Source organism: Chlorocebus sabaeus, chromosome 25, assembly GCF_047675955.1.
Source record: "Chlorocebus sabaeus isolate Y175 chromosome 25, mChlSab1.0.hap1, whole genome shotgun sequence".
NCBI lineage: Eukaryota > Metazoa > Chordata > Mammalia > Primates > Cercopithecidae > Chlorocebus > Chlorocebus sabaeus.
This window is the reverse complement of record NC_132928.1, coordinates 45841698-45863122: the sequence shown is the minus strand read 5'-3', so window position 1 is coordinate 45863122 and position 21425 is coordinate 45841698. Positions and strand designations below refer to the sequence as shown.

At 41.6% G+C, this 21425-nt stretch overlaps 1 protein-coding gene across 3 annotated transcripts in view; it reads left to right on the top strand.

The window, feature by feature from the left end:
• Positions 1–21425, top strand: part of RGL1 (ral guanine nucleotide dissociation stimulator like 1) — a 287005-nt gene that overhangs the window by 238534 nt on the left and 27046 nt on the right. For all 3 annotated transcript variants that reach the window (XM_007989218.3, XM_007989217.3, XM_007989216.3), the window contains 7 exons: positions 441–625; positions 3622–3746; positions 4558–4773; positions 8374–8477; positions 11958–12042; positions 17728–17817; positions 20108–20194. In XM_007989218.3, the coding sequence (XP_007987409.1) occupies positions 441–625; positions 3622–3746; positions 4558–4773; positions 8374–8477; positions 11958–12042; positions 17728–17817; positions 20108–20194 (892 nt within the window). The remainder of the gene's footprint in view (positions 1–440; positions 626–3621; positions 3747–4557; positions 4774–8373; positions 8478–11957; positions 12043–17727; positions 17818–20107; positions 20195–21425) is intronic.

Genomic DNA, 21425 nt, shown 5'->3' with positions numbered 1-21425 from the left:
TTAATCAGATGGATTTCTGGCCTACCGGCAGTCAGTTATTTCCTAACATATTAGGTGGCAGATTTTGTGGGATTTAATTTGAGCATAATCTTATTGTGTACAGATTGCTTTGAAGTTTCTTCAGGACTCACTAAACCTTCTACACATCAATTTTTCTGCCCTGTATGGGTTTTTCCAAAGTTTAGCCTCCTTAAAACAAACAAATAACAACAAAAATACCGTATCAGCTTCACTGCAGCACTCCACTTAAAACAATAAAGTTTAGTTTGTTTTCAAGTGCTTTAAATCCATTGATGTTTTTAGGAACTTTTGGATGAATGATCTGTTGACCATCTACCCAAGTTTCCCGAGGTGCCCCTGGGATCTGCCCTGGTGTCCAGGGATTGTTTTGCCTCCGCACAGCCAGTTGGGTGCAGTGACTCTCCATTTCTCTTTCTCAGTGCAATCGCTTCAATACTGAGGGCCTGGCTTGACCAGTGTGCAGAAGACTTCCGAGAGCCCCCTCACTTCCCTTGCTTGCAGAAACTGCTGGATTATCTCACAAGGATGATGCCAGGCTCTGACCCAGAAAGAAGAGCACAAAATCTTCTTGAGCAGTTTCAGAAGCAAGAAGTGGAAACTGACAGTGAGTACTTGTGTGTTCGCAGTACAAGGCTTGAGTCTGATTCTCCAGCCTCCACGCTGGAGAAAGGTTCTCCCTGTGCTCGCTAATAGGAAACCTTAGTACCCTCAAAACAACATGCTGCTGGAGGATTGGCTTGGATATAAAATTCTCAAGGTTACTGAAGGACTAATTATAGAGCCTAGAATTTTAGACAGAGAAGGGGATTTTCAAGACTACCTAGTCTGGCTCCCTCATTTTATGGATGAGGAAACTGTGGAAACTCCAGCTCAGAAAAATTAAGTAATTTCCTGGTTTCTTCTGTTACCAAGAAGAGGGTCTCCTTCATGAACTTTAATCTTCCCTTATCAACATGTACCATGCTGAACCTGAATTTGCATTTTATTACCTGCTTAATGGCTCCTTCTATCCTTCCATCCCAACCACCCCCATCTAGCAGTCAAAGAATGAAGTCCAGTTCTGATCCTGCCCTCCCAAAAGCTTGGAAAAGGTGTTTGTCCTTCAGTATGGAAAAGCATCACTGTAATGGGTCCCCTGCCAGTGCAGATTACTGTCATTTAGCGTCTCTAAAGGCCTCATCAAAGGAAGTTTCTGGGGCTGTTTTTCCCTGTTTAAGGAACTGACCTCCTATTTTCAAGGACAAAGGAAAGGCAACCACTGCAGGTCATGAGGTGCTTGGAACTATTAGGCTTTGAAGACAGTCAGAAAGAGGCTGGGACAGGCTTCCAGTGTGACGTATCCCTTCACTGGGGTTGGGTGACAGTTGCCATGGTGGCTGACCCACTTGGAGCTTCTGACAGGCATTTCCCTGAAGGGATGGCTGACTTCATCAGTGAGGGAAAGGAAATGTTCCTCAGAACCAATAAGGAAAAGCTGCATCAGCTCCAAAGAAAATAGACCTAAATTCCAAACAATACCTGCTGAATTTCTTGTGGATGGGGACCCAGAGAGAGGGAAATGCAGTTGCATCATTGGAAGCTGACTGCCAAATACTCTATATCTCAGATGACTTCATCTGCCAGGAATGTTTGAATACCAGGGGCACTCCTCCAGCTGCAGACCTCAGCTCCCTTCAGGGCCTCCATGCCTGGCTTTGTGCTGGAGTGGAAAACTCTGTGTTGGAGCCCAGCTCTCCCCACTGGGGCTGCCCCTGGCTCCGAGCCTAATTGGGGGAACCGGTGGGACCAGTCATTCATTGTTTCCAACACAGGGACTGCAAGGCAGAGCTCATTTGGCAGGCTGAGGCAGGGGAGAGGGAGATTGCCTCAGTTCCCATGTGCTTGTTTTACCCAATTTTACTCCTGCAGAAGCAGCAAGCTCTCCTATATGTTTTTAAAAAGTAAAATTATGCTTCATGTTTTTACTTACCTCTGGAGGAGAATCAAAAGCAGAAAACAGTGAAGGCATGGACTATGCCCCAGAGAGAAAGGATCATGTAATCTTCATGCACAGCAACATTATAGACACACATTGAGCTGCTGTGTTTGCTGAATGAATGAATGAATGAATGAATGAATGAATGAATGGAAAGATCAAGCCTTAGCACATACCCTCCTTCTTGATTGAAGTGGGTTAGGCTCTGCATTGCAGGGCAACTGGGATATATGTATGTATTTGTTGACAGGGTAGGGGAGAGGCCCTTTCTGAACCTTTATTTGGGATCCCAAGTTTCTAATTACTCCACTAAATGAAACAGTGCCAGAGTTGTATGGAGGAAGAATTATGAAATTAGATTGCTTAACATCCTCCATGTCATGGGGTTTTAGCTTCCTTTAGCTTGTACCTGTTTGTGTCGCAGACTCCGGGGATAGGCAGTGATCCCCTCCTATGTTTTCCAGTCATAATCCAACCCCATTCGCATCTGGACCTTCAAGTCCAGGATAGAGGGGCAATCCTTAAATCACATACCTGCCACCAGCGTAGGCAGATACCCACATGCTGCCCCAAAGGGGAAGTGGTGTAGGGTCCACTCTCAGAAGCTCCTTTTCCCTGGAAAATGAAGAAAAGCCATTGTGACTTAATCCAAGATGCCCAATAGTCTTTAATTCTACAAAGAAAGAAAGAAAGAAAAGGCTCAAAATGTAAGCGTTCTGGGGGAGTAGTAACATGCTGATTTACATTTCTGCTAAGATATAACTGAATGTAACTAGAGTTTTCTTTCCTTGAGGACAGGTTTGACAGGAAGCAGTGCGAGGAGTGTGAAGGGGCTGAGGTTGGGAAACAACCCGAGCAGTAGGGAAAGGTTCCAGGAAAGGAAGGCTAGGGATTTAAGTCAGAAAAACGTCATCAAATTTCAGTCTTTCCAAATGGAGACTGGAGGTCCTATTCCAGGTGTGGGCTCTTCTGCTTTTTATTCGGAGTCCTGGGTATGGATTTTCTCCATGCTGTGCCCTATGTAATTTGCTAATTGATGATCTTGTCTGTGATAGGTTCAGGTGAATTTAGTTGAAGACTGCTCTGCTTCACGCATTCTTAGCTTTGGGTGGAAGTTGAAAGTGACTGAACATTTTGAGAATTTTGAGGGCTTTGTCAGCATTTCTAACACCAAAATGGCTCATTTTATTGCCCGAGTCTGACCTGCCTTCATGGCAAGTCCTTCCAGGCTTCTGGTTATAAGTCGCCCAGCAACCAAGAATTGCATGGTTAGGGTTTAGGAGTTAGTTGGATTAGTCCTGGAGCTGATCTGATCAAAGAGTTTGCAAGAGCCCTAGACGAAGGACTCTCTCTAGACTTTGCCTATCCTGGTTCTGTCCTTGGCTTAGGAGCCAGTGGTTTGTCAGAGTGAGAGCATGAGGGCTCTGGTCTTAATAGAGAATCCAAGAACAAGCAGAGATGGGAAGATCTCCATTGCTCTTAGATGTGTTGTGCTTGTGGTTGTCTCCCTGAGAGTGTTCTGGAGCATTAGCCCTCTTCTTCCTAAATAAAAGAAGTCTGATGACTCTATAAGCAAGACTGTATACACTGGCACCAAATTACTAATCTTTTCCATATGTGAACAGATGGGCTTCCCAACACGGTCTCCTTCAGCCTGGAAGAGGAAGAGGAACTGGAGGGTGGAGGGTCAGCAGAATTCACGTGCTTCTCAGAAGATCTCGTGGCAGAGCAGCTGACCTACATGGATGCAGTATGTCTTCTCTTTGTGATCCAGTGTACTTTCATTTAAAACATGGGAGAGTGATGGCACTGGTGCCCCAGAGAAAGCAGTGGGATAATGTGATTTTAAGTTTTTTTGAATCCATGAGAGAGGCTGTGCCTGCAGATGCAGAGTTAAGATGTGACTTGAATCAGTCATCTGAATAATTCAGGCCTGAGCTCTTCTTGCAACTCTAGGAGAAGGTGCTTTTGGAGCTCAAGACACAGAGGGAAATAAGAATTCGAATCCCTGTGAAACAAAATCTGCCTTGTTCTGTGGGTATTTTTCTCCCTTTACACTCATAAATATTTCAAGATCTGAACTGTTTATTTGGAGGACTGTAAAGGGATCAAAGTATAAGTTAGGATAAAATAAATTCACAGAATCCACATGTGATTGTATCTGGCTCCTATTTCCACGTGTGCTTTCTGTACTTTTGAAGTTCGAATATTTTTGTGAGCTGGACATATTCGAGTATGTCAGTCACATTGCATAGGTCGGCGTTAGCTGATAAATACAAGAGGACTGTGAGGAGTTATCGTGGTAGCTTTAGTTCTTCTGCTTTACCACTTTTGAGAAAGCAGCATGGAACATGGTGGAGATTTTCCTTCTAGTAAACATTATCAATGAGTATATTTATTATTTACTTTTGTCTGTTGAAATGGACACCATGAGGCAAATCAAGTAGAAAAGGATTATTCAGGCATTCACAAAATTACCAATTTACAGATGACCCAGATAACATGCTTTTCCATATGAAATGTCTGTGTTGTCCTTAAAGTCAGTTCCTCTTTTGTTCCAGCAACTCTTCAAGAAAGTAGTGCCTCACCACTGCCTGGGCTGCATTTGGTCTCGAAGGGATAAGAAGGAAAACAAACATTTGGCTCCTACGATCCGTGCCACCATCTCTCAGTTTAATACCCTCACCAAATGTGTTGTCAGCACCATACTGGGGGGCAAAGAACTCAAAACTCAGCAGAGAGCCAAAATCATTGAGAAGTGGATCAACATCGCTCATGTAATTGTCTTTTATAAAATATTCTTTGTGTTTGGTAGATGCAAGAGACTACTCCATCACTTTGTTTAAATGGTTTAGCTGTTTGGTTGAAAAGGCAGTCAAAAGACCATATATGAGAGCCCACTGGGTTTTTGTTGTTGTTCCAGAGTAAGAAAAAAGCTGCCTTTCTAAACTTGGCAGCTTATTTATTTTCCTCTTTTTTAAAAAATTGGTCCCCTGCTCACTTCTTCCCAGTTATGGGCTCTCATACTGCTACCTCTCCAGAGTAAGACATTCTGTCTGCTTTCCCCTTTGTATTCACGACAGACTGAGTGTTGGTTTCAGCACCATGTTCAGTAAATATAAATGGATGGCCTGCATGTCAAAACAGACTGCTCTTCAACCCAGAGTGATTACCTATGCCCCCTCCTAGTACCTGGAGGCATTACAGCTTCTGCAGTTTTGAAGAGCTGGTACTTTCTCAGAGTCCTGAATCTCTTTTCTGAAGGACAGAGACACTTACAGAGATCTCATATTAATCTGAGGTCATATCTCATATTAATCTGAAGTTGGAGGGGAAGAGTCTATTCCTAGGTCTGATCACCTTCTTCCGAGTGTTGGAGTCTAGTCTCTTGGATGAACTGCTTACATACCATGGGACCTCCCCTTCACAGCATCTTATGTCATGACTGAGAAAATGGCAACAGTGTGCAGTCAGTGGGCCACCAAATATTTTGTGAACTCCTAATGTGTGTGAACCACAATATTATGTACTTAGAGGACATACTAGGATAGAGCATAATTGTTTGTTTACAGGAACCCATACTCAAACAAGGAAGTTAAGATACACTGGAATTATCTCAGCCTGAGGCAGTAGAGGAGTGGGGCCATGGGAGATAAGGGCTGTAAAAGTGGAAGAGAGAGGAACCGTTTCTGACTGGGTGATCAAGGAAGGTTTCACAGACGAATTGACATTTGAAATTAACTTTGAATAACAGATAAGATTTTTGGTATTTGAAGAGTAGAGGGGTATTTTTTTTTCTAGGCAGAATAAATTACATCAGCAAAATAATGATTGTGAAAAATTATGACTATGAAAATATCATAGTAATTTGTGTTCTGGGCTCTATGGGTCAACTCTCAACCAAAACACATTTTGCTTTATATCCCCTTAAATATATTTTTCCTTCAGCCCCTATCGATAGGGCATAATGTTACATTGTCTTTTGTTGTCTTTGATTAAAGAGCAGAGACACAGTTGTGCCAGATAATTTACCTTGTTTTGAGTCTTCAGGTAGTCTGTTATTACAGACTTCTTAGTGTATGACAAAAGGCAGCAAGAAACAAAGAGTATAAGTTGCATAAACAACTTATTATATTTCTCCTATTCTAAATCGAGCTTATTGCTCAGCAAGTAAGAGATACAAAAGTTCTGAGTGAAATATAGCGTGGAAGTTCTCTGTCTTTTTAGAATGATAAGGAATTTTTTTTTTTTTTTTTTTTGCCATAAATGTCACAGTATGTCTCAAAAGCAGACTCTCTACCCCAATTCATTCAACTACTTTGGCTATAGTGACAATATAACATCTGTGTATATGATAGAGTGGGGCTCAAGGGATGACTTTTGGTCCAAATTGAATATAAATTATGCATTATGTGGTAATAAGAAATGCAAGTTGAATCATTTGAAGTATATTTCAAATCCCATATCATGCGCTAATCATAAAGCCAAGGGCCTTTACTGTTTTTGGTGATATCACTTCCTAATATTGAGTATGTTGTATCTTTTGCAATTGTGTAGGGAAATATAATAAAATAATGAGACTCACCAGTGGTTTGCTACCAAGATTTATTTTACTTTTCCTGCATTCATCGTAGTCAATTTCTATGGAAAGGATGTTTGAAAAAGAAAATTTTTCTGACTTAAAATGACTGTATTTTCTTGGACTGCCCTTAATAGTATGTTTTAACTTTTGCATCACATCTCCTGGAAGATGCCTCTTTTTCTAGAAATGGGGCCAGATGCCTTTTGTACTCCTTTAAACCCTCAGTTTAAACCTTTTTTTGAGTAATGTGTTCCATATGTTTATTTCAATTTGCATGATATATCTGTGCCTGAGTTCCTTTTTTTATTGCAAGTTTCCTGATTTTTAGAATATAACTTTTGTGAACCTTTGTTGAACCATGCTCCCATAGGCTTAGTTTCCAGATTGCAATTCAGAACATTTCTCTTGTTCTCTGTCTCTTCCCCTCCTTCCTTCCCTCCCTCCTTCCCTCCCTTCCTCCTTCTCTTCCTTCCCATCCTTCCCTTCCCTTCCTTCCTCTCTTTCTTTGTTTCTCTCTTTCTCTCTCTCCTTCTCTCTCTTTTTCTCTTTATATCTTTCCAAATAAGGGGAGGACATTGAGGCATTTAAAAAGGGTGGACATGACTTTTATTAAGTACTTTGGCATTTACTCTAAAGAAAACGTTTGAGGGTTTGTTTGGCATAGTTTTCAGTGTCCAGATTTTGGCAATGCTAACTTAGAGTGCTGTTTTTCCCTCATAGTCAGGATTAACATTTCTTTGTGGAATGATTCTCGAAGTGATTTACATTTGTACCCAATCACTCTGGGACCTCTTACCTGAGATACTGTACACAAAGCCAAATACGTGCTCACATGGTGTACTTACTTGTAAACACTGGGCCTATTACACTGTCACGTGTCTGTATATGAAGCATCTCCTTTGACACTGGTCCACCCTCCTCACGTTGCTACCTTCCCCATGCCAGCCAAGAATGGGACTTTCTCTCTGTCTCTTTTGCTGTCCCTACTGTTCAGTCACAGGACTTTGACTCCAAGGTCACTGACTGCTGATGCTATAGGATCCTTATGGTAGCTTAAGTTTAAATAGGGAGCCTCTTTCTTTACCCAGAAAATGGCATCCAGAATGTTTCCTGTTCTCTTTCTGTTTTGTTTTAAAACATTGCCAAAATGAATTTTATTTTAAAAGGCCAAGTTATTTTGGAAGCATTGAAGTACCAAGGTGTTTTTGAATGTTTATGGTTGCGGAACAAGCCAATTTGAAACCAAATGAATGTGTATAAAAATATCCCCCTTGGCTAAGAGCATAAAAGCCAAAGTTCAACTTGTGGTGAATTTTTATTGCCAAATTATATACACCTCTGTGGACAAGGGTTGGTCATGAGCTGTTCAATGCCATCTGACCTCAGAGTGGCTGCTGCCCACCTCGTTTTGTGGATCTAAAGAAGATCTAAAGTGCATATTTTTAGGACGTCTGTGTGCTTTCAGCAGAAGAAAGTTGCTCTTTCTAGCATAGCTCTGTAGACTTACCTCCATTAGTGTTTTTACTAGGAAAGCTGGAAACTATAAAACTGTAACAACAACACAAAAAAATATATTGACGGGAGAAAAACAAGCATACTGTGCCAAAATCTATAAAAGTGTTTCGATGACTGGGGTGGGAGGAAGGAGCCACTTTTTGATGTTCAGTATTTATACAGCTGCCTATTTAGTGGTAAGAATTCATAGCAGCTGTGATACCTCTAAAACAGGAAACCACCAAGCCCCTGTAATATTGATAGTTAAATGTCTTTTATGTTTTAATCACTCCCCATGCAGGAATGTAGACTCCTGAAGAATTTTTCCTCCTTGAGGGCCATCGTTTCCGCACTGCAGTCTAATTCCATCTATCGGTTAAAAAAGACTTGGGCTGCTGTCCCAAGGTAAGTTCCCAAGTGTCTGCTCTACTTTTGTTTGGCTGGAATAATTAGTTGTTGCGATGGGTCCTCACCTTCAAAGCTCATATCGCATAACTAGAGAAACATATTTGAAATCCTCTGTGTGTTTCAGGCAGGGTGCGTCTTACACATAATCATTAATGACTTTTGAGGCAGGGCTCGTGCAGAAATCAAACTCATTCTAAGTATACCAAAGCCAAGGTTATTGGCTTTGGGGATGATCTGAAGGATGTGCTTATTATCTGGATTTTGAGGGATAAAGTCGTGGAGTGATGAAGTTACAGCAATTTGCCATTACTTCTGGTTATTTTTCAGACTCACTGCAAAGCCCTAAGCTATTTTAGGACTCAAGGGGTAATGTGTGCAGATAGGACATTAGTTCTTGATGTTCAGTAGGAAACTATTTAGTTGTCCTTTTAGTTTCAGCATTTTAAAAGCTATCTTATTGGCATTAAAAACCTTTAAATGTTCTTTTCTAAGTACCTGAAATTATTAACTGGCCATATCCTATGCTGTTTTTCTTCATATTTCTTGGTGCAACCTTTGGAATAATTAACAACTCAATTTTCTGATTTTTGCACTACTGCCATCTCTTCCATTTCTGGAACTTCACTGTAGATCAAAGAACTTTGTGCAAAGGAAGGAAAGGTGAGGGAGGGGGAGGTTCTGATTCTCTGTCACTACAGATTTAGAGGCTGGGGATTGTGTTGTGAGTACAACTAGGCCAGCTACATTAAACAAGTCTGCCCAGGTTTGAACTAGTCAGGAATTTGGGCTACATCAGGGAAGAATGTATAAATTCTGTATGGTCTATACCACGTATGATGTAGTCAGTTTCAGTTAGGAGGAGCGGGAGACCAGCTGGCTTCCCAGCCAGGCTGCCTTAGTGGGGCAGAATGGAAGGTCTGGGTCCTCAGTTTCGTAAGTTTACTCAGAGTTGATCAAGCCCTGAGGGACTGACACTATTTGAATTTGCAAGAGCCCCAAGCTGGTAAACCAGAGCTTCATAAAATTATGCTGAAAAATGAGTGCCACAATCCTCAAGCTTGCTGATAAGCTCATATTCTCATTCAGGAGATAGTCCACTTGGTGTACGCCAAATTATTTATTAGGTGATTCTTTGATGGGTAAAAAGAAAAATAAAGTGGATGTTTATAATGCCTTATGTTACAGAGCTATAGAAGCCACAGCTACTTGTACTCCAAAGCCCGTGCTTTGTTTCTGACACCAATATCTATCAGTAGAAGAAATGGCAGGCTTTTCAAAGACCAATGCAATTTTCATGATTATTACTCTTTTCTTGGGTTCTTTCTTCTCTGTTTTGAATAATCAAGGTGATTGTGTGTATTAAAGAGAGATTAGTTGGTTGATTTTCCTCTGCACACATTTCTCCTTAAGAACGATGGGATCATATAAAATCATTACTTGATAGACCCTGGTGAAATACGATGGGAAAATCAGAAGCATGCAGTGTCCCCGCCCTCCACACCTCTACTTAACCTCCTCTTTCCCTTATCACCACTCCCCACTCAACTGTAGTATCAAAAACAAAGGGACAGTCAAGTGTTAAAATGCAACCTTACTCGACTGATTGCAGCCTTGTCTGATTGCCACGAAAGGTAATTCTTTGGTTGTTGAAAAAAGAACACTAAGGAAAGTCATGTAACCAGCCTAAGATTTCTTCCACAGCAAGTTTGAGACTAAAACATGAGCAAAAAAATTAATGGACTTGTATCTTAGTCTCCTTGGTTGCCATATGAAAAGATTTATTCTAGCTGGATTTTAAAACTATTTTCTAAAGACAAATGAAAAACCCTCTAAGCTGCATTCTGTATAACATATGTTTCCGGTTTGTTTCTTAGTTGGTTTGTGTGTGTTTTAGCAAGGACGCTACAAAAGTGTCACAGTTCCTTAGAGAACACACTTGTATATCAGCTTCACATGTTCTCTATTGCTAAATTCAAGGAACAGGGTTAAGATAACTTATTTGGACATGGTGCATCTATACAATGGAATATTTTGCAGGCATAGAAGTGTAGTACTGATACGTGGTGTAACATGAAGGAATCTTGAAAACATGCTAAATTAAAGAAGCCAGCCACAACAGCTACACATCATATACTTGGACTTGTATATGAAATGTCCAGAATCAGCAAATCTGTGGACACAGAATGTAGATCAGTGGTTACCTAGGGCTGGGGCTGGGAGGATGGTAGGGTCACAGGGTGATAACTAAAGGATAGAAGGTTTCTTCTTGAGGTGATAAAATATTCTAAAATTGATTATGGGGATGACTACTCAACTCCGTGAATATACTAAAAATTACTGGACTATGTACTTCAATGATATGTGGATTATATCTCAATAAAGCTGTTATTTAAAAAAAAGAAAAGAAAAAAAGATAATTTGGTTATCACTTTCCCTATAATCCTTCACATTTGTCGCTTTAAGTAGACATGGAGGATACCTATTCATTTAGGGCCACATATAGTTAATTTTGAAATGATTTTCTCTAAATATGAGTAGCTTGATGGTTATCTTTATTATTTAGAGTAATATTACACTCGCTATAAAACAAACAGGCTCTTAATAATATATTTTTTTCATAATAATGAAAATGTTGCGTAAATAGTGATATTGCCCCTGTTAATTCTTTGTCTTCAGAATCATGCGCCCATTAACCCTGGAGGGTGTGTAGAGAAAACCACGAGGCTCACAGAGATGTAGTATCCTGGAAAGGGAGAGGCAGATGCTTTGCATATGTGGTTTCACTCACTTTCCCAGCAGTCCCGTAAAAGCGCTGTCATATTTCCCTTGTAGAGATGAGACAGTTGAAGCTCAGGAAAGTTAAGCAGCTTGTCCGGGATCATTCAGAAAGTGAGTGGAGAGTTGCAACTGGAACTCACCACCTCTGGTTGCAGAGCCCATCCCGGTTCCACCATTCTCCTCTGACTCTGGGAGTAGGAGTAGTGGCCTGTGAGCCAGAAAATTTGGCTTCCATACCTGCAACTCTCGGCAGTTATTCGTGGAAATTTGGGAAAATCCCTGGTTCTGGCATCTTCATCTCTAAACTTAGGGGCCTGGCCAAGATGACCTCTCAGGTCTGTGGGCTCTGTGTGTGTTGCTAACAAACTTTTTTTTTTTTTTTTTTTTAAACTCACTGACAAGAACATGTCCTAATTGAACAACTTGATGCCCCAATTGAATAATGCTGTTTTATGATTATAATATGCATTGCTAGGGAAATATACCTCTCTTCACACGGGCGGCCAAGTCCACCTTAAAAGAAATAAAAAGCCACCCTGCATAAAAAAATTCATGGGCCTCATGTGTGCTTACAGTACCCACCAACCCTGAGAGGAGTACAATCCCTCCTTAGACGTGCGTCCTGAAGACAGCTGGGCCGAAGGTGTCGGGTTATTCCTAACTCTTCATTGTTAATATTTTCTTAATCCCTTTTCATAGAGACCGAATGCTGATGTTTGAAGAACTTTCAGATATCTTCTCAGACCATAATAACCATTTGACCAGCCGAGAACTACTGATGAAGGTGAGGCTCTTAGTGAGGGTGCTGAGTAGTGCTTAATAGCTCTGGAATCCATTCAAGGAAGAATAGCGTGAGGGCTCCTTAAGTTCCTTCGACCCCAGGGAAAGCCTAAAGTAACTAGAAGGCAAAAAATTTTTAAAATGCTGACTCTAAGAAACTTGGGGCTGAGAAAATTCTAAGTCCAGTTGAGCTCTCTGTTTCTACCTCCCTTAGCTTGCCTGTTATGCAAGCAGATTGTGAAACTTGAGTTCATATGCGTATGTACCTCCTTAACAAGCTACTCTGCAAATACCAAGTGCTGGCAGTTAGGTGGGTGAGAGGCCCTGGAATATTCCTTCTCAGCAAAACATCTCCTAGAATGACAGAGGCCAAGCCTGCCTGCAATTCCACATCCTTTATTTGGACTAAATTGCACAATCTGTCAGTCAGCAGTATTTATTGAACACCAAATAAGTGCTGACTTCTGAATGACACACTAGGTAAAGATATAGCTTAGTTCATTTTCTCTCTCCAGACATTTGTTAAACGCCTAATACTTGTAAAGCTTTGAACCTGCCTCTAGAAATATGAAGATGAGTAACACAAACACTGTTTCCTGGAGTTTACCTTCTAATTGGGGTATACAGACACTAAACAACAAGAATAAACAGTCAAATAAAGACAACTAACAGGTTGTGAACAACCATCAGAGGGGAACTAGCATAGACCAAATATTATCCTCATAGTCTTTCTATAAAGTAGATTTTATCATCATCATTTTGTAGATAGCCAAAACTCAGAGAGGGTAGTAACCTGCCCTAGGGTGTACAACCAATAGGTGGTAGAGCTAAAATATGAATGTATCTGGTGAGACTCTAAAACCTGTGCTTTTATCACCAAGGCAAAGCTATTTCTTCTGACCTTTTTGGACTAGGGTACAGGATGGATCAGGTCCAGCTTCATAGAGAAGGTAAATTAGTAGTTCAATAAATATTGGTGGAGCACCCACTAGGTGTTGGAGATGTAATCATATTAAAGGCAGTGTTTGATCTTAAGACGATTACAGTCTCATGGGGGAGGTAAAACATTTATAAAATAGTGTGATATGTCCTACCATAGGGGAAAGTCCTGAACTGGGCAATCAAAAGTTGTGATTCTTATCCTTAATCTCCTTTTCTATAAATGGGAGCCAATCAAAATATTTGGTCTGTTGACTTCATAGAATTGTTTTGAAGATTCACTGTGGTAAAATACTTGAAAGTGCTATGCAAATATAAGTTATTTTTTGTATTTGGTGAGCTATATTCATGTAAAACCAAAGTATACATAACAAATGAAAATGAATAGAGAATAAGCTGCGTATTTGAGCTTAGGGAAGATAGTTGGAGTAGGAGTGAAAATAGGTAGAGGTGGGGTTAGTAAGAAAAGGCATCCAGGTGCTAACTCTTAGGTTAGTCGGTCCTGTAGGGGCATTTGTTATGGTCTTCATGACTGTTCCTGTCCTATGTCCTACTTATCCTTCATGTTTCAGTGTAGACTCCTTTTCTGGAAGCCTTCCTTCATTCTCAGGTCTGATTAGGTGCCTTCCCCTGTGCTCCAGGAGAAGCTGTCATTTCTCTGTCCTGGCACTTATCACATGCTCTGTTGCAATTGCCTGTCTCTCTACTGGTCTGTAGGCCTCTTGCAGGCAGGGGCTGTGTGTATCTTTTCACTTTGTATCCGTAAAGTCCAACCAGTGCCTGGCATGCAGTAAGCATTCAGAAGCTATTGTTTGGCTGCATGAATTGATGGGTCTTATCATTCACATGACTTTTTAACAATATGCCAACTGTTAGCCCTTCTTGGAGTAGGTGATATGAGCAGGGCAGTATGTGCTGATGTCTGACTTTAGTTTTGGACTACCTGATTAACTGCACACTAAACAATGATTGCTGAGATCGTGTTACTCCCTGCTTCACATCCCCCTGGCTTTGCATACTTTAAATGGAAACCCATCTGGCTGGAAGGAGATGGCTTAGTGGTCTCCCTGTCAGCAGTACGAAGCTAGACTAACTGGAGCCACACATTCAAATCCAAATAGCCCTGAGTCATCCTTCCAAAGTAGATAAATTGAATACTGAGCAGCTCATTGCCTGGTGGCTGCCTTCTGGCTGAAGGCTTAGAAGCAAAGCTATATCTAGACATTAAAGATCCCATAAACCTTTCTTAAATGCAGACGTTACTCCAGTACTCTAAATTAAATTTCTTATAGATATGACTCAGATTCCAAAGAAAGGAAAAACTTGGCTGTGAATTCATATGGTCTGTGCATTATCTTTAATGATACTGAAATGCTTTGGGCAGTCCATGTATATCTGTAGGTCCCCTTCCAGTCATTTTTGTTAACCATTCTTCAAGTGAAGTGTCTAATTCTGAGTGTAAATTGTCAGCACATTTTTTTTTTTAATGGAATCACAAGATACTTAAGTTCTCAAAAGAGTCACTAGGAAAAACTACTGGCCTGTGTTTCTAATGTTACTCCTGGTTTTATACTGATTTATAGTTGGGTAATAGTATAATAGTTTTATTTTATTTTTTGTAGAGATGTAGTCTCACTATTTTTCTTAGGCTGGTCTCAAACTCCTGGACTCTTAGTTTTAAATGACCTAACTTCTCTTCTTCTGGGAAGATGTAATGTGCCACTTATATAATATGGCCCAGGCAACATGATAATTAGCAAAAATCTGTGGTTTTCCTTTTAATTGTTTTAAAAAACTGTTTCATCTCCTCTCAAAGACTATCTTAAACCTGCTATGTCCTTATGATTTCTGAAACCTGGGTAATTCTAAGCAGGTGAATTATAGTCTGGAAATTTCAAAACATCAGGAAATAAAGCAGAATGCCACCAAATCTTGGTTCTCCTGACTCTTGGTGATGAGAATTTTTTTCGGTTGACTTTATATAAAGGACTGCTGGAAAGCCCCAGAAATTCAACCCTGATGGAGACGTATGTTCAGTGACACTCCAAAACATGCTAAACTCAAAGTGAGAGCAAGAGCCTGTTACAGCTGTGGCAGTTCTGAGCTGTAATTGCTGGTAACCACTGAACTTAAGTTAACCAACATTTATTGATATGGATCCAGAGTCTAGTAGAAAAGTTCCATCTAGACCTAGTAGAAGAGGGCCCTCTGAAGTCCGGGAACAGCATGGATGACGGTAGCTGAACTCTGCTAAAGATGGATATAAAGAAAAGGTGAGACTTAAGCAAGCCATTTGCACTACAGAGATGGAGAGGGAAGAGAAGGGCAGAGGGGGAGACAAAAGGAGAGAGAGAGGGAGAAGGAGACTGATGGAGGAAGAGGGAGATTTGGCATTTATCCAAACATAGGTGGTGATTAAAGTCATGAGATTGGATGGTATTTCCAAAGACATGAATACAGCAAAAAGCAAGAGGAAGACTTTGACAAGAAGAAGAATCATTAAGAAAATATGAAAACAGCAGAAGAACCAGGGGGAGAGAATGTGTGATACAGTCACAAAAACCTATGAAAACTTTCAAGAAGGTTCAAAGGATTGGTGTTGCGTGACGTTGCAGAGTAGGAGATTTGGGGCTGAGGAAGGAAAAACTGAAACTGCTGGATGTGGCAGATAAGTGGATTTTCAGTTGACACCTCATTTGGAATAATTGGGACTCGTCAGTCTTTTTAGATCTCTAGCAGGGATGGAATCTCATTCTCATGAAATCATAAAGTCATGGAATCAACCAGTCTTGTAGTTCCCCATCTCAGGTGTTTCTCTCTCCTGACTAATGAGAAGGTTGTCTTAAGTCCTCTTTTGAGATCCCTTTCACCTCTGTTATTCTGTGATTCTTAGGAACCTTTGAACTTTTCAGAAATCCTCTTTAGGAATTTTAGCCATGTCTACAATAATTTCTGATACATTATTCCTCTGCCCATAACTGACATACTGAAGGGAGACCAGAAGGACCTACACACTGGAAAGAGGTGGGCCCTCGTACTCAAGTCAGACATAATTGATTTCTCACTCTAAGCAAATTCTCAAAAATGTGGGAGGACTCACAACTATCTAGCACAGGAAAGGCACGTATTAGGCTGCTTTCTTTTTTTTAGAGGTGGGGGTCTCACTATATTGCTCCGGTTGGACTTGAACTCCTGTACTCAAGCAACCCTCCTGCCTCAGCCTCCTGGTAGCTAGGATTACAGGTGCACACCACCATGTCTGGTATAGGCTATTTTCATCCATCCCTGGGAAAAACAATGAGTGGGAGATCATTAACTAGTAGCTCTCTTTATTATCATTTGTGATGGGAAGAACTTAAATAGATAATGAGTCACTGTGGGTTCCGTCCCAGTGGTGTGCCTGGGACCTGAGTTAAGGCTGGTGAGAGATGGAGCATGTTGGTGCTCTGTCACTATCAGCAAGACCAAGCCACTGAAAAAAATCCTTTTGCGGTTTTATAGTAGTGGAAGGTCATGTGCTCTGGTAATACATAAATCTCAGGAAAAGTGACTAAGGAAAAACTAGTATAGAAGTTATATACTACTGAATTGTGCAATTTACCCCCCATTCATGCAGTTCCTGGAAAATGAGAACTTAACAAGTCCCCACAACCACAAAACCAAAAGCACTTAATGTTCAGTCAGCAAACTCGTGATTACTCTATGTAGAAGAGTTTGTTGTTACAATAGACAGGAGGAGAGAAAGGGTAGCCATGTGTCCTCAGGCACCAGGAGGAAGGATTGATTTGTAAGAGTTTCAAACCTTAGAGGCAATTTAGAAGAACTGACCGGGGGCTGGGGATGTGTGAAAGTTCGGCTTTCATGGATTGGTCATGTAGTACAATATTGGACTTCCTCAGAAAACTTCTGGTGCAAAAGTTTCATTTAGCTAAGAAATACTACAGAAGTAGTCCCTTTCTTTCACAGAATGTTGGCACATCCATGTCAGGCCAAGATCAATAAATCACAAAATGTACAGAGGAAGTCGATCATTGTTTTCAGGATATCTGATTACTTTGAGTTTAATTTGGGATCTGTAAAAGTGTCTTCATTTATGCAAATTGCCTGGCTTATACTGATGATTACTTTCATAACCAAGTCAGGTAATCTTCTTACAAAGTAAGGGGAAGGCTGGGTGTGGTGGCTGGCTCACGCCTGTAATCCCAGCACTTTGGGAGGCTGAGGCAGGTGGATGATCTGAGATCAGGAGTTCAAGACCAGCCTGGCCAACATGGTGAAACCCCATCTCTACTAAAAAAATATATATAATAATAAAATAAAATACAAAAGTTAGCCAGGTGTGGTGGCGCATTCCTGTAATCCCAGCTACTCAGGAGGCTGAGACAAGAGAATCACTTGAACCCGGGAGGCAGAGGTTGCAGTGAGCTGAGATTGCACCACTGCACTCCAGCCTGGGCAACAGAGCGAGACTGAGCGGTTTTTTTTCGTCTCAAAAAAAAAAAAAAAAAAATGAATTTTGGGGAAGAACAAGAAAATCCAAGTCCACCAGCCTCATTATAAATAGACAACTTGCAACAAGCCAGCCGAGTATTTGCATGATATATATTGTGAGAGCCCGTCAGAGGCCTCTTCATTCTGCATGGCGTTCTGAGCGAGAGTTATGCAGGGTTGTGTGTGAGAAACTACATGCCTCTTCTCTCCATTGTGGCATCCTGTATCAATTCCCTCTGTGTGCATTTCTGTTTCTTAGGAAGGAACCTCAAAATTTGCAAACCTGGACAGCAGTGTGAAAGAAAACCAGAAGCGTACCCAGAGGCGGCTGCAGCTCCAGAAGGACATGGTATGTCTGGCCCTCATCTTCCCTGATAGCTCACAGAGGAGAAGGGGCGCTTGCGGCTGGGCTCCCACATGGCACTGGCACCTTCAGTCAACAAGGCACCCAGGTTTCCAAGAAAGGGTCTCCCATTCTCTACCCCATTTGTTCTCAGCAGCCCTGGGAGGTCTGTAGGAGAGAGATGATTACCCCCATTCAACCAGTAGGAAGTAAACACTGGGTTGCAAATCCTGTTTTCTGGCAAAGTTGTTTTCTGAAGGTGAGCGGGAGTTTACAGCAGGTAGACTTCCTCCCTCTTGCAGTCTCTTCCACCCCCTCCTGCGCTTAGAAGCTGCTCCACCTTGGCCTGAGGGCCTGCTGAGCTTCCTACCGTAGTCATCTTCTGATACGTGGTGACCAAGGAGAAAGAGTGTCTTCTCCACAGGGCCCTGGTCATTGTACTCAGAGATCCTTTCGTTTGTTCTAAACCCTCTAGTCATTGCCCAGCTCTCCTTACTAATCCCAAGGCTAACCAAATCTTTATAGTTTTCAATATTTAAAGGAGCATTATGCCTCCCTCCTTAAGACTGAAAGATAGTTATTATCAACTTTAACTTCACTTTAAACTTCTGACTGTTAGCACAAAGTATGGAAGACCAGAGGGAGGAGAGTAGAGACTGACAAACTCTAAGTATTCTGCTTTAAGAGGATTTTCTCTTTCTTTGGAAGGCTGAGCATAAGAAAGAAGTGTTTTTGAATGATAGGACTCTTCTGCAACGTGAAACCTATAAAACATTCACAGTGTTACAAACTTTTTTGGTTGTTCAAAGACAAGCTAAAAATAGCTGTTACCAAAAAATACGTTATTTTAGTACAGGATGAGACCTTGTACACAGAATGGGAAGGACACACTGCAGCTGACAGTGAGTTCCTGAAGGACAAAACCCTCCTTGGTATGAACCTCACAAAGCAGTTCTGGCTGAGGAGGCAGCCAGCCTCATGTCAAGTAACCTGACTTTACCCTGGTTGAGCCTTTGTGTTCCTGCTAAAATTTCCAGAATTAGCTCGATGGGATTTAGGATAAGGGATCCATGGGGACCCCTTTTTACTTTTCCTTTAGGATGGTTAGTGCCTTGGTGGCTTCGTGAAGAAGAGAGATGATTTTGAAGGAGATTTAGTGAAATGAATATAATGTATCCCTGCCGTTGTAGGTAGAAGTGCCTTCACCTTCATTTCCAACTTTTTATTCTGGAATAAGTTTAGATTTACAGAAAAGCTGCAAAGCTAGAAGTTCAGTTTCCCTCATTGTTAACATCTTCTAAAACCACAGCACATTTGTCAATACCAAGAAACTGACACTGGCATAATACTATTAACCAAAATCTAGACTTTGTTTGGATTTCACCAGTTTTCCACTAGTATTTTCTTTCTGTTCCAGGACCCAATCCAGTGTACCAGCTGCATTTTGTTGTCTGTCATCCCAGTCTCCTCTGGTCTACGACAGTGTTTTCTTGACTGTTTTTTATTACCTTGATGGTCTTAAGGAGTCCATCCAGGTATTCTGTAGAATGTTTCACAGTTTGAGGTTGTCTGCTGTTTTCTAGTGATTAGACTGAGCTTCTGGATTTTTAGAAAGAATATCACAGAGTGCAGTGTCCTTCTCGTCATATCACATCAAGGAGTGAATGAATGGTTTCTGTGTGACGTCTGGTGTCATGTTGATGGTGACACGAATGATGGTGATCTTTATTACTTGGTTAAGGTAGAGTTAGCCAGGTTCTCCCTTAGAGGTTACTGTTTTTCTGTTTCCCCCCTCTATTCTTTGAGAGTGAGTCACTAAGTCTAGCCCAAGGGGTCATTTTAATAGTGGTGCCCCATACTTTTGTGGTACATACTTCTCTGTGTGCAACAGCCAGTGGTGAGACACTGACTATCCAGACATTGAGTATCCAGACATTGACTATCCAGTACATTGACTATTCCAGACTACCAGGAATGTCCCATGCTCTGAGAGGGAACAGATATCCTTCTCATTAGAGCCAAAGCAAAACATAAACCCCACTGTCAACACTTTTGAACAGATGTGTGTGATCTCCTGGCTTTGAGGCTTGGTTTTCATGATTTCATAAGTTAGACATTAGATCATGGAGTTTCTATCCTATTTGTGTAGAAATGTTAAAAATGTTATTCATGGAGGTTAGCACCACTGGCCCCCAGTTAGGCCTTAAATACATCCACTTGCTCCAGCTTGAAGATTCCTAAAACCCTTCAACTCTTCAATAACAATAAAGACAGTTTTGCTTTGGTTGCTCTTCAGGGTGTGATGCAGGGAACTGTGCCCTACCTGGGCACCTTCCTGACTGACCTGACCATGCTTGACACTGCCCTGCAGGACTACATTGAGGTGAGTTCCATGTGAGTGGTGTGATTGGGCCTGCAGCCTTCCTTCTCACTGGATACCCCAAAGAGTAATTAACTTCTCTTAGTATCTTTTGAAGGTCCAAAAGGACATGGCATTGTGCTAGCTGCTAGGAGGAATACAAAGAATAATACGAAACACTAACACCAGAAGTGGTTCAAAATCCAGTGGAAGCAATAATATATCAAAATAAGCAGTGAACAGTAGTAATAACAGAAATTCAAACAAATGCATTGAGAGAACACGGGAGATCGCAATTATTATTATTATTTTTGAGATGGAGTTTTGCTCTTGTTGTCTAAGCTGGAGTGCAATGGCATGATCTTGGCTCACTGCAACCTCTGCCTCCTGGGTTCAAGCAATTCTCCTGCCTCAGCCTCCCGAGTAACTGGGATTACAGGCACCACCATACCCGGCTAATTTTTTGTATTTTTAGTAGAAACGGTGTTGGTCTCGAACTCCTGACCTCATGATCTGCCCGCCTCAGCCTCCCAAAGTGCTGGGATTACAGGCATGAGCCACCGCGCCCAGCCTAATTTTTGTATTTTTACTAGAGACAGGGTTTCACCATGTTGGTCAGGCTGGTCTTGAACTCCTGACCACAGGTGATCCTCCCGCTTTGGCCTCCCAAAGTGCTGGGATTACAGGCATTGAGCCACCACACTGGGCCCACAATTAACTCTTATGAGGGGTTGTGATGAAAAGAGCTCATGAAAGAGTAGGTTTGGGTTTGAACAAGACTTTAAGGCCAGGCGCGGTGAGTCATGCCTATAATCCCAGCACTTTGGGAGGCCAAAGCAAGCGAATCACCTGAGGTCAGGAGTTCAAGACCAGCCTGCCAACATGGTAAAACCCTGTCTCTATTAAAAATACAAAAATTAGGCTGGGCGCGGTGGCTCACACTTGTAATCCCAGCACTTTGGAAGAGGCTGAGGCGGGCAGATCACAATGTCAGGAGTTCGAGACCAGCCTGGCCAATATGGTGAAACGCCATCTCTACTAAAAATACAAAAATCAGCCAGGCATGGTGACACATGCCTGTAGTCCCAGCTACTCAGGAGGCTGAGGCAGAAGAATTGCTTGAGCCCGGGAGGCGTAGGTTGCAGTGAGTCGAGATCGTGCCCCTGCACTCTAGCCTGGGCGACAGAGCAAGACTCCGCCTCAAACAAACAAACAAAACCAAAATACAAAAATTAGCCGGGCACGGTGATGGGTA